This window comes from Magnolia sinica, chromosome 14, assembly GCF_029962835.1.
Source record: "Magnolia sinica isolate HGM2019 chromosome 14, MsV1, whole genome shotgun sequence".
NCBI lineage: Eukaryota > Viridiplantae > Streptophyta > Magnoliopsida > Magnoliales > Magnoliaceae > Magnolia > Magnolia sinica.
Window position 1 is genome coordinate 25,226,559 of NC_080586.1, and position 14,365 is coordinate 25,240,923.

Consider the following 14,365-nt stretch of genomic DNA (forward strand, 5'->3'; position numbering starts at 1 on the left):
TAGGTATTGAAATTTCTCGAGGGCAATGATTAGGGTTTAGATTAACTATGTTCATAGTGTGGCCTATTTATAACTAGTGAAAGTGGAGATTTGGTCATGATTACTCTAAACCGTCGATTTTAGGCTAAAAGAGTAACGGGGTTATTTGGTCTATTTGTCAAGATCGGGGCCTTATCTAACTCAGCTCCAGTTAGATCTTTAATTTAGTTATGATTGTCTTGATTAGTTAGCGACGGGTCAGTTAGATTTGGGCCATATGTGAGTAAATCATGGGGTTAAACTTGATGTTCAAGTGATCGGGCGGATTAGTTGGCTTCTTACAGTTGATTAATCGGACTTGTGCGGTTCTTTACTAGTATCACCCATGTATAAACTAACATTGAGTGTCAACGGTCAGTAAGTGATAATATAAGTTAATTACATTAAAAAAATTTAAGAATTTTTAAAAATTCAAAACAGTGAAAATCCAGGATGTTACACATATCTACACCATACATCCGTTTTATCATAATATTTTGGGGAGTGATCCAAAAAATGGTGTAAATTTAACACTCAAGTGGCCCACACCAACAGAATCAGTGGTCATAATATATCTACCGTTGAAAGTTATTTCCTTCATGGGTCATAACGATGTTTATTTGTCATCTAATGGGTATATTATCTTTCCCTTGCTATAACACGTGTCTCTTCCAATTGGGTTTCCTAAGAACAGTTAAAAATTGGGTACAACATTGCCCCCCACATTGTTTCGTCTTTGCTAAAAAGTAAATGCAATGTTAATCTGTTGTTTAGCACAAAAATGTGATTGCTCGGCCATATAAAAATATTAATTTTGGCCATCTTGGCCAAACTCAACCATCTTTATCAGAAAACATCGAAGTCAGCCAACTTGATCGAACTTGGCCATCTTGGTAGAAAATGATAAATTCGGCCGTTTTGGTCGAATTCGGCCGTTTTGGTCGAGAAAATGGCAAATTTGGTCGTCTTGGTCAAACTCGATTGTCATGATCGAAAAATGGCAAATTCAGTCGTCCTAGTGAAACTCGGCCATCTTGATCAAAAAACGGCAAGATAGACTGTAACAATGGAGATTGTCCGTCAATCAATTCCAAATGGGCCTTATGGTTGACCAAGGCAGTAATGCGGTCACAAAATTGGCCAGTTACTTCCTGAACTATTTGAATAATTTGGTCACGATTCAAATGGCGTGATTTGGCCATTGGAGGTGGTTCAGGGCCTACTTGGTTTTGTCCTTCATTTTATGGTGGATTCTCGAGGAAGAGTTGCCCCCAAGTATATATTGATTTCATTTTTCAGGAACAACATTCATGACCTCCCGCTTTGGTCACCGGAACTTGTTGGATAGAAGAGCGTTCTGTACCTCTTGAATTGGAGCAGGATGAATATTCTGTTTTGGAAGAGGCAACTACAGTGTTGGCGGTACTAATGCCAAATTTTCAACAAAACTAATATTAACAATTGGTTGAGACACATTTTGCTACAGCACGGTGGGTGTGCTTTTAGAAAACATCATATTCAGGCTTATGGTTTGTCTGTCCATCCATCTGTTGAAGGTTTCGGCTTGAATTCATGACTGCTTGACCTAAGCTCGTAACTACCCTATCATATGTTGATTTGCCATTTGCATATCACATAACCCAAGCATTATTATCTCAAAAAGTTACGTTGGTCATCTCACTTTTTCATTACTTTCATACTGATTCATATTATGAGTTTCACCAGGCATGCCAAAAGTCGTTGTTTTGACGCTACCCAAATTTGTTACACGGGCAGTGTTTAATGAATATTTTTGACAGTCAAGTAGTTTTTTAAAGTCTCACTGGGCATGCTAAAAACCTATTGTGCTTTGATTTACAAATTCGACCATGTGATCAATGGAGGCGTGCTAGAATTGAATGTGCGGCTCAATTCAAACCAAACAATTATGACCCCAAGCACCAGATAAGCAGATATGTAGTATGTGACCAAGATCGAATAAAATCGATCGTCTATTCAGCCACTCACAGAGTATGTTAAAATGATTATGCGATAGTCAAAGGGTAGGGTTCGTTCTCTAATAATGGGTTACACCTTGGCCTTCTATACAAAAAGACTTTTTCAATACAGATAAAGGAACAACAAGAAAGGGATTCTTACAGTTGGTCGCAGAGAACAACTACAAAACACCTTCCTAGGTGGAGAACTCTGATTGATACTCAAACTGAATCCAACGTATGAGCGTAGATCCGAATTACAGCTAAAGTTAACAGCTACGGATTATACTAAGGAATGTAAGCAGCAAACAAAAGTAAATGATTACACTACAGAATGTAATTAACTGATAAAAAGTAAAAGCTTATACAAAGAAACATAAATGATAGATAATTGAAAGATAGATTTGGTTTGTTTGGGTTGCATGAGACAATTTATTTTGTTGAATTCATTTGCTATTTATAGTCTTAACCTAGCCATCTGGATGCTTCCCACATTCTGACTCCAAGCCTCTTTGCTGACTCAACCACATTCCACTCTGCTACTCGATTGACAACGTGGACGACTCCAGCCGCTTGGTTTGCTTTTAAATTCCTTTCAACTTCTCCTTATCTTGTCATTATGTCAGTTGTGATTTCATAAAAAGTACTATAAGCATCTTTGAAGATCTTTAGCACGCGATATCTTTTCTCTGCTATAATATGTGTCCCATCCAATTGAGTTTTCCAAGAATCCTAAAAAATAGGGTACACACAAATATTAAGTAAACCGCGCCAAACTCCCACCATTAAAGACTTCCTAAGCTCATCATAATTAGGGGTGTACATCGAGCCGAATCGAGTCGAGTTGGCCTCAACTCGACTTGACTCGGTCACCAGGCACACCCAACTCGAACTCGGCTCAGCTTGGCTCGATCAGCAATCGGACCAGTTCGAGCCAGTTTTAAACTTTCGAGCCGTGTTCGAGTTCGTTTTTCAAGCTGAGTTTCAAGCTTTCGAGCCGTTTAGTTTTCAAATTTTTGAGCTTTCGAAATTATACAATGTCGGAACTCAGAACTAAGAAGTCAAAAGTATTGAGTTTTAAATTTATAATTTTACTACGTACATTTAATAACACAATAGAGCATAAAATAAAATATCAAATACAAATTGAAGACACTACTGTATGATTCGTCTGCTGAGCTCGAGCTGCTATCCAAATCTTTATATACATACTCGTTCACATCTCCCGAATCAAAAGGTGGAGATAGCTTTTTATCGCCCTCTTATATAGTTTGAATTAAATTTTTCAAACTTTCTTTGTGAAAAGATTTACATGTAGTTCCCAACGTCCATTAAATGCACAAAGACTTGAAAAAAATTTAGATGAATTCTTACTCTTCTTCTTTTTAGTTGTGTAGCTTGAACCTGCTTCGACATCATGTTGTCTTGGAGGACATCGCTGATGTGTAAAAGCCTATTTCATACTACGCTTTAAAGCGAGTTGGAGTTGTTCTTCTTCCAATGCTAATAATTTAGCTTCCTCCTCTACCTTAAAAAGTTTGGATAGGGGGAGTGGAAGTTTTTTTGTTTGAATCAATAAGTGCTTGGAAAAGAACTTGGAATTCCTTTAGGGCTTTAGGACAGTTTTGCATCTCCACCCCGACAGGATAAGTGTAATTTGAACCGATTAGTTTTGTTAACAAACTTGACTCCACATAAATGACACAAAATCTTTAACTTTCTAAACTTTAGAGAATGGACTAAGGAACCATAGTCTCAAACGTCGATCGATGGTTCACTTGAAGACATCTACATATTATGTTGAAAAAATTAGTATTTTAGCAATAATGAAATACGACATAAAAATAAAAGCAATTTATGAATGGAAAAAAAGTCATTAATGCATTGCGCGTATAGCGTCCATTAACATAACATAAAAATAAAAATAAAAGAGTACCCATTACATCATTTTCAAGTTTTCAATAAATTAACAAGAAATGTTAACCTAACTCCATACATATTTCTGTTGTTTTTTTTGTTGGAGCTTGAAACATATTCTCCTCCTCTTCCTCATCAATATCAAAAACCTCCCCAACTCGGACGTAACCAATCTTGTGTACCAATTAATGGTTCCACTGTATCTGGTACAAGGGAGCTTCGAGTTTTGCTCACGACCCTACTCTTTGTGCTAAAAGCAAATTCCGATGTCACTGTTGAAATAAAAATTAACAAAATATCTTGTGCTACCGTCAATAGTGTAAGGTATTTTCCTTCACTAACTCTCATTTTGCACCACTCCAAAATATCGAAGTCCGAATCCTGCCGCATTATGACTAACTCTTTGAGGTACAAGTCTAACTCTGATTCTTTCGTTTCAGTGTTTGTATTTTTTTTACTAAGAAAGACATGTAATCATCATCGAGTATAGTGTCAAAGCTTGTAACAGCATGTGATCTAACTTTGTTAACACTTGGTGTGGATCATATGGTTATGTACGTATTATACAATGTTTCGATTGCGTCACGAACCTTTAAGGCTTTGGTTACTACCTTTTTATTAGAATAAATCTTTATAAAGATGTACTTAACATAATTCATCTTGCATCGAAGATCAAGAACAACAACTAAAGACATTAAAAAATGATATTCATCCCAGTACTTATCGAACTTTATTTACATATCACCTGTCATGAGTTGAAGGAAAAATGGACCTTCACTGGCACCTTTCTTTAGGGCTTCCTCGATCTTCCACACAGCTAGAAGAAACATATTTATTGTACGAAACTTATTGCCAAAAAATATTTTTTCCTTAAAAAATAAATTATCGATTGGCTTAAACGGGTTACGTAAGAATGATATTACACTGTCATTTGTTGAAGCATTATCTAAAGTTAATGAAGAGACTTTTTTTCAATGCCCCAATCTCGTAAACAGTTATAAATGCAATCTGAAATAACCAAACCGGAATGGGGATGTAGAAGGTGGCGAAAGTTCAATACTCTTGTAAAGTTTTCAATTTTCATAAACATAGTGTGCAGTCAATGAAATATATCTTTTTCTTTGATTTCGCGCCGTCCACATATCAGAAGTCAAATTTATCCTTGAAACTGGTGCTAAAACTGCTTTCAACTTCATTTTCTCACTTGTGTACATCTTCATGCATTCCCTCTTCATAGCAACACAGGACACCTTCTCAAACTGAGGATTAAGGAATTTACTGTATCCCATGAACACTTCACTCTCTATCATTTTAAATGGATGCTTTTCAATAATAATAAGTCTTACAAACCACTCATTTAGCTTCCCTTTTTCAAACTTATGAGTGGTAAGTTTACCTTCAAAAGTAGTTCCTTTGGACTTTATAAACGATAACAATTGTTAGCCTGAAGGTGAAAAGTCTAGGTCTCCTTGCACAATTTTTCCTATGTCTGTTTAAATGAATAGTCGACCCCCGGTATTTTTGTTGTATAGAGTTTTAAAGTGCACACATCTGATCTTAGCAACATTGTTAACTACTATTTCTTCAAAATCATCATAAACAGCCGACCGTTTCTTTCCTTTACTTACAGCTGAAAACCCCTCTCCCTCAACAACAAGAAGTGATGTGGCCGACGCACCGGCACCAGGGGTAGTTGGGACTTCATCCTCACTAACTATCTCTAAAGATATGAAACAATTTCATCTAACCTTAATAAAGAATTTCCTAAGTGGTGTATCATGTGTGTATAAATATCCTCTAAATTTTTAATAATTTTCCAAGAGTTTAAATCAGTCACTTATTCAATGTTTAATAGATTGTAATGCTTTCATTATTCAATTTAAATGTCACATCAAAATTTCAGCAGTATCTTCCATTATCTCTCCAAAATATATTAATCTTGTATTTGATTCACACGTCAATTATCCACAAAAGTGTAGATATTTGATGAGAAAATAAATGCAAGAAATATATCCAGAGATAATTAGGAGAGACGAACCGAAACAAGCATATGCATTTAAATTAGAATAAATGAAAATATTATTATTTATTTAACATTGAACTGTCCAAAAAGAGACAGATTGAGAATTTCTTGCAGCCAAGAACACACTGAATATATGTCTGGCAACATAAAAATCCTTAAATGGGCAACTGATTATCTTATACTACAACTAGAATAATAAAATTAAAGAATATCCAATAAGCAATAGGTATAAGTATAAATTAAGACTAGCTAACAAAAATAAAAAACATTGCGTCTCTCTTTCAGACTCAACGGGCAGATCTGGTAGTTCCACGCTAGGACCCTTGGGCCAACGTGAAAGCGAGCTCGGAAGGAGCTACTGCTTAGAGAGCACAGTTAGAGGTGTTACCTCTTCTATCAAACAGGATGTTGGTCCACATATATTGTTTTGATCCCTTTCAAATGGAAACAAAGGAAAATATCATATTGTACACTAACTTAATCTTTAACAAGATCAGATTATCCAATCTAAATAAATCCATGGTGGGCCCACTAAGTTGGTAGTGATCACTGATCACATAAGATGGGGCCCACATAATCATCATCTTACAAATCCTGTACATTTTATGAAGTCATGATTTATACTATCCAATAGCTGATCTTGCGGTGGACAGTCCACTAAATCCATAGGATAATTTGTTAATCTAAAGTGTATTCATTCCAAATTTTCATATGTGGATGTGGTTAGGCGTTAGATATCATTTGAAATCCACATTTACAAAAAATACATTAGCATATACAAATCCACGTTTATAAAAAGTACATTAGGATATACAAATAAGTATAATTATACAAATCATCAAATCTTTATCTCGAGACAAAGTGTAATCATTCCAAATCATCATATGTGGTTAGGCCCTAAATATCATTCCAAATCCACATTTACAAAAAATACATTAGCATATACAAATAAGCGTAATCATACAAATCATCATATCTTTATCTCGAGACAAAGTGTAATCATTCCAAATCATCATATGTGGTTAGGCCCTAGATATCATTCCAAATCCACATTCAAAAAAAATACATTAGCAATTTAGCATATACAAATTCATATTTACAAAAAATACATTAGCATATACAAATAAGTGTAATCATACAAATTATCATATATTTATCTCGAGACAATGTAGTTAGGCCCATTTACAGGATTTGATTCAAATGGGTCCCATTACATCAATCTAAACATTTATACATATGATCTTAGGGTCTAGATTAATTCTAGGTCTATTTTCTTTACAATCTAATATACATGATACAATTAACCACAATCAGATTTGGCCACAAGAGCTTGTTATATGCAGATCTAGTACACAATAATCATAGATTTCATTCATTTTTCTTAAAACAAAAGATGGGTCCATGTGCTTACCAGCGGGCAGAGGGCGAGAAGGCGAGTCGGTGGCGGGCCTCTGCTAGTCGGGCAGCAAGACAAACAAAGAGAAGCGGACAGCCTCTGCTGGTCGGGAGGCGAGACGAGCAGAGAGGCGGAGGGCCTCTACTGGTCAAGCGGCGAGATGAGCAGAGAGACGTGGACGGTCTCTGCCGGTCGATAGGCGAGACGAGCAGAAAGGCGGAGGGCATCTGCTAGTCGGGCGACGAGACGAGCAGAGAGAGGTGATGTTTTATTTAAACCAACCTGATTTAAATGATTTTAAACTCGCAAGTATACGAATCAGATGTAGATATGGTACGTATTACGAGATCGTTCCCACGAGGACTGGTCGTCACAATTCAAAATTTAAGACTCTTCTTAACTAATCCAACAAATATTTGCGATAGTAATTAAGTAAACTAAATAAGAATCAATGGAAAAATAACGAGAATAATGAGGAAAGTTCAATCAAGGAGAAGACTAGGACTTTCGAATCCACCCCTAACTATCATAAACCTTGTTCTGCCTGTTGATTCACCCTAATTCAGATTGACATCAAAATAAATAAAGCGCACTCTATGTCCTTGGTTGGGTACATAGAATGTATAATTCATTAAAGCATATGGATCACATCTTTCCATCCATGGTCAGGCATGAAGAGATGTAGATTCATGTTTCTTCCTCTATAGGAACCTGTTCATGATCAGACACAAGCGCCTAGAATAGTAATCCAAACAACATCCATACTAGACTTTGGTTGAGCTCTTAGAATGGAGAAGTACAGAACTTCCAATTAAGCACACTAGAGAAGAAAACACATCAATTAAATCAAAACGAAATCAACACATAACAAGGGTTATTCAAGTTAGGGGCTTCATCTCAGCCCTAGCTAAGAAATTTAGCTACTTATGAAATCAACTGGAAAGAAGGAAAAATATATATGATAAAAGAAAAACATCCTTCCAATCTCTCTCTTCTTTCTTCCTCTCTATCTCTTGCTTCTCCAAGCTAAAAAAATCTCCAAAAACTTGGATGATCCGGCTCCCTGGAATTGCTCTTGAATTCCTTATCTTCTCTCTTGCTTTCTCCTCTTTTCTTCTCTTTTCTTCTCTTTTCTGGATCTTTCCTCCCTGGCTTCCCCTCTAAAACGAGCTCTCTCTCTCTTATAGCAGTGTAGGCGGTGGAGAGACGTGCTGGAAACGCTGTCGCAGCAACAGCCGCGTGCGGACTCCCTTTCGCTGCCAAGTTCAGATGTAAAACAGCCCCCCTTTTCCTCATCAGTTTCCTAGTAAATACCATCCCTTAGGACGTTTCCAAGTCATCTTCATGATGGACGGATCAGATCTTTCATCTGATCAAGTATGGTGGGCCAAAACCGCTGCAGAAATCGGACAGTGTCGGTCGTGCGTAAACAGGGCGTTGCATTGATCGCGCTGTGATGCTGGTGGGACCCACTATTGACATTATCTTCAAAATCCAGTCCGTCCATTGGATTGACATTGAAAAACCGGTCGGACATGCTCAATTCTAGATCAAATTCGTGGTAGCTCACAGGGTTTTAAACCTACCGTCCATTCTGTTTTTGAACGGTTAAAAATCGATATATACTGCCATCTGAAATAACGCCACCTTGGCGATGGTAATATGGGCCATTATGGTCTAATAGACGGTCCAGATTAGACCCACAAGTCGTGATGGTGGCCCACAACAGGGGACCGCAAGTCCCTGTTTCCGTTTCTGTGAAGCCGAAAACGGAAACTTCCTTTTTCTTTTAAATTTCGTCGGTCAGCGCCTGCTGACCGACCTTGAATGAATGGATGCACTGCCGGTGTGCGTCTGCACTGTGTGCATGCAGTGCACATGTGAGGTCCATCATGATGTGTGCACCAAATCTCCTCCGTCCATATGATTCTCCATGTAATTTAAAGCGTTGATACCAAAGATGAGCCATATCCAGGGACCAGGTGGGCCCCACTTAAGGAATTAAAGGGCTGATCTGGCCGTTGGGCCACTTCTCGAGATATCCAATGGTTGAAATTTTATGTGTACGGTTTATTTATGCCCTCCATCCCATGTATGAAGTTTCGAGTCAATCGGATGGCGGCAACCAAGTGATCTTGCATTCTGGACCATTTTCGGGCCTTTTTAATGTGAACGGCTTGATTTCCTCGGGTCCCTGGCATGTAAATTCTTCAGTCTTAGTTCTCTGGGGTGCGTGCCTTGCTCTGGTGACTTCGGAGTGTCAAATCCATGCTTGTAGTAGTCTTTTTCCATCAACGCCCCTGATTTCATCCTGTAACAAAAATATAATTAAAATATTCCGTTAAACGTTATCATGTACGTAAAATCAGGCAATAATTAGGGTCTGATATGCAATATTTGACCCTCATCAAGAGGCGAAGGGCCTCTGCTAGTCAGGTTGCTGACCTTACTGGTCGGGCGGGATGAGAGAGAGAGAGAGAGGGGGGGGGGGCGCGGGGGGACGAGCAGAGAGAGAGAGAGAGATGAGAGAGCCGAGAGGGGCGGCTGGAGATGAGAGAGAGATTAAAGAGGTAAAGTGGATTTTAGGGTCAGGCATAGGTCTGGGACAAGCAAGGGCTAGGGAGAGAGGGAGCAAGGAGAGGGGTGACAAGGTGTATTTTGAAAAGAGGTAAAGGGGATTTTAGGGGTTTTTTTTTTTTTTTAATATATATCATATCACCGAGTCGATCTGAGTTGAGCCATATATCGATCCGAGTCGAGTCGAGCTGAGGCTAGCTCGAACTCGATTCGAACTCATTTTCGAGCTGTAAAAAATGGCTCAACTTGGATCGAACTCAGTTTTGAGTTGAGCCAAGTTGAGCTTTTTCAGGCCGAGTTGAGCGAGTTGACCGAGCTAGCTCGGTTCATATACACCCCTGATCATAATTTGTATTTGCCATATGACATGTCAATAAGGTACAATAGACCTGAATTAAGGAAAAGCACCAACATAAACTTGGAGAAGTTTTTAATGGCTAATGACCCCTGTTTCTTATAGTGTTTTTCACTAGAGAAATGGACCTACTTGGGATCGCCCACTTAAATGAGCAGGGAAAAATTGATGGCCAACGTGGATACAACACATACATGATATCAGTGGATCAAATCCATTGCTTCTTCCCGAACATGGGTGGATCTGCGGTTCAATCGATGTATATGATTTTTTATTTTTTATTTTTTATTTTTTTATTTATTTTACACACTCCCGTGAACTTATACCATGTAAGATTTCACTACAATAGGTACTCGAATCCATGAACCTGTGTTGAAACTCTTGTGAGTTACTGTTTATTTTAAAGCATGATCTTAAAAAATGAATGTATCTAAATCTCGAGTGGACCCATATGATAGGAAACATAGGTGAATGACCATTAATAATTTCTAATGGGCCACAAAAGTTTTGGATCAAGCTGAAACTTGTGTAATCACTTCATTGAAGTTATACTGACCTTATGAACAAGTTGGATGACAAATAAATATTTCATTTGTCCAGGAAATGTTTTTAAGGGTAAGTATTCAATCACCACTGCTTTGGTGGTGTGGTCCACCTAGATTTGGATTTTGGTAAAATGCTCTCAAATGAGATGTCAAAACGGATGGACGGTGTGGATGTAAGTCACGTACATCACTTTGGGCCCCGCATTCATGTGATCGTAACACCTGCTCCTCTCCTTCTCCATCATGACAGAGCCACCTTCAACCGTCCACGTGGAAGGCTAGATAGTGGATCCATACCGTCCATTCGTTGGGATTTCCCCTAGATGGCCCACATCTCAAAAATCACACCATCACAACATTCATAACCATCGCTTTCTCTCATCCACCATCCATCATACAGTCCCTTAGATGTACGGTCCCGATCCTCAGTTCACCTTTCCAGATCCCCGTTCATCTTCATCTCACGTGGAGTAAACATGCCTCACATCCGATCGCCACGCATCCAAATCCCCTTCCCCGCAAGACCCGGTCATGCCACGTGGCAGGCTTCGGTAACAGTTTCCACGTGTAACTACCCCACTTCGGTTCCCTCCTCCAATCATCCAAAAGAAGGAAATAACTAACTTTAACTACCCTTCCCTCCTCTTTTGGATTTTAAAAATCCAACTCTCTTCATTTTCTACAATACACAATCTCTACTAATTTCAAGCGATTCCATCCATGGCTTCGTTCTACAATTTCATCTTCTTCTCTTCTCTGTTGTTGATCTCAATGGCCCACTTTTCCGAATCAGATAACCGGTTTCGCGTAGGTGGGCCGCGAGGTTGGATGGAGCCGACTGGAAACGAGACTGAGACGTACAACGAGTGGGCCACGAGGAACAGATTCCATGTTGGAGATTCCTTGTGTAAGAATCCATTACTCTCTTTAGATGCATTTAGTCCACTCAATTTGGAAACTAGATCGAGTTATTCAAACTCAGTTTTGGAACGCAACTTTCTGAGTTGAATCGGACGAGTTGACCCAGTTTCATAGAGTTTTGATTTAATATTGAAATTTTATGTTTTGGGTAGTTTTAGAAATTAATGGAGATTCATACTCCTCACATGCGGCACTGATTAACACCCATCCTGACCATCCAAAATGTGGGTCCCATTGTGGATTGAGCATACTACTAAATTCATGTTGATCAATCAACACTAACCGTTCAAATTAATGGCTAAGAAAGCTCCATCCACTAATTTGGGCGATCTGGATTAGTGTATAACTGTGCCACGTGGACGGTTGAAGAGCATTACCCTTTTTAATTTTAATGGAATAAAATTAACATAATGGGAGTTCAGAGAGAGATGGCCATGACAAATCATCCCGACCCTTGTTTTAGAAGAGATTCGTGGCACACGTGGTAATATATGCCGCCTGTTCAAGATCCAGGCCGTTCATTAAGCAGGAGTCATTGCCTAAGGCAAATAGCAAGAGTAGTCCTCTAATCAGTCGTGACCACACATGTATGAGAAAAATGGACGTTTAGAAGCCTACGGTCCATATTGAACGGGCATCTGTGTCGTACTTGATGAATGTCCCGGATCTGAAACGCATGGGCCATTTTGGTACACGTGCTGCTATACTCCCTTCTCCGTCCATCTCATGCGAGCAAAGTACCTATGCTATTCTTTTATTTTCACTATCTTTTCAAGGCCACAGTGGGGGCTGAGAAATAGGACGGCTTTGAGCCTGGTTTGAGATATGTGGGTTGGGCTTGGGCTTGAATTGTCAAATGGGAACTGCTTACAAGTAGTTTTTTTAAACCGTTCATATTTTTTTTTTGTTCGACGGTGGCCCACTTGATGATTGGAAAGGCAGAATGGACAGGATCTGGCCAGAGCATTCATCATTAGTCCTGGTCGCTGCTTTAGGGGCCCTGTAGGGCCGGAGCGACCGATCATTGCCACCCGAGCTCATCTGTACTTAGATTGGAGATGGGCTGAATTTGGGCTAAGTGGATCACGCTGGCCAATGATCTTAGTTTATTGTGATGGTGGGCCACCTTCAAAATGGGCTCAACACAGGCCCTATTAGGCAGCCTGAAGTGGGCATAATTTGGATGACGGCGTGGCCCATCAGATAGCGGGCCATCACATATGTGGCCCAGTCCAATTGATTATCCAGTCATCACTGTGAATGGGTCATAGTGCAAGTTGACATCATTTTACAATCCTAACCTTCCAGTTATTGTTCATTTTGGTGTTAAATTTGAACCGTTGGATCTTTTATGAATCCTCGGTTAGCGGTTCACAATCAGCAACAGTAGTGGGCCCTACTTAGGTTGGATATTCCTTTCTATGATTTTTTTTTTTTTTAATTATGGCTTTTTACTTGTGCAGATTTCAAGTACGAGAACGACTCAGTTCTGGTAGTGGAGGAAGATGATTATAACAGCTGCAATACCTCCGATCCAATTTTTGAATTCTCTGACGGACATACCCTTTTCAAATTCGACCGTTATGGGGTGTTCTATTTCCTAAGTGGGGTTCCCGGGCACTGCGAGTCCGGGCAGAAGCTCATCGTCTGGGTCATGGGACAGTCTCTAGATGAGAGCCCAGCAGCTGCCCCAGCCCCTACGGCAGGTGGGAGCGGTCAAGGCGGGCAGGGTTCGGGTTCGGGTTCGGGCTCGGGCTCGGGGTCAGGTTCCGGCTCGGGTTCGGGATCGGGTTCTAGCCCCACTAGAAAGCCTGACGCCCCTATCTCCGCTGCAAAAATAACGATCCCCATGGTTGCCGCTGCACTCGTGGGCATTATGGTCATTTTCTTGTTTGTTTAGGTAGGAAAACTTCTCTCCGTATTAGGCTGACTTGGCTTTGTTTCTTTCTTCTTTTTTTAAAGTTGGAGATTAGACTTTTTTAGCTATTTTAGTGGATTTATGTTATTGTTTGTTGTTATGAAGCTCTTATTTTACCTCTCATTGGATTGATTCTAGTAAGGTCTTGTAGGATATTAGGGGTCTGTTTGGGCAGTGGGATTAGAAGGGATTAGGTGGGATGGGATTCATCTGGTCGTGTGCCAATTCCACTCGGTGTTTGGGAAGAATAGAAAAGCTTGGAATTACGTTAAATAGAATTGCATGGGCCCCGTGCCAACGGGCTCGGGGTCAGGTTCCGGCTCGGGTTCGGGATCGGGTTCTAGCCCCTCTAGAAAGCCTGACGCCCCTATCTCCGCTGCAAAAATAACGGTCCCCATGGTTGCCGCTGCACTCGTGGGCATTATGGTCATTTTCTTGTTTGTTTAGGTAGGAAAACTTCTCTCCGTATTAGGCTGACTTGGCTTTGTTTCTTCTTCTTTTTTTTAAGTTGGAGATTAGACTTTTTTAGCTATTTTAGTGGGATTTATGTTATTGTTTGTTGTTATGAAGCTCTTATTTTACCTCGCATTGGATTGATTCTAGTAAGGTCTTGTAGGATATTAGTAGATATGGCATTTGCATTGCATGCCGGGAGAGAGAGAGGAAATGGCTGGAATCCGAAGGCCTGTTTGGGCGGTGGGATTTGAAGGGATTAGGTG

General features: G+C 39.6%; 1 protein-coding gene across 1 annotated transcript; it reads left to right on the plus strand.

Annotated features, from left to right (window-relative positions):
* The first annotated feature begins 11,503 nt into the window (after nucleotides 1–11,503).
* LOC131225615 (early nodulin-like protein 21) lies at nucleotides 11,504–13,641 on the plus strand. Its single transcript, XM_058221175.1, has 2 exons — nucleotides 11,504–11,714; nucleotides 13,192–13,641. The coding sequence occupies exons 1-2, from the start codon at nucleotides 11,528–11,530 to the stop codon at nucleotides 13,626–13,628; spliced, it is 624 nt and encodes a 207-aa protein (XP_058077158.1). The 5' UTR covers nucleotides 11,504–11,527; the 3' UTR covers nucleotides 13,629–13,641.
* The last annotated feature ends 724 nt before the right edge of the window (nucleotides 13,642–14,365 follow it).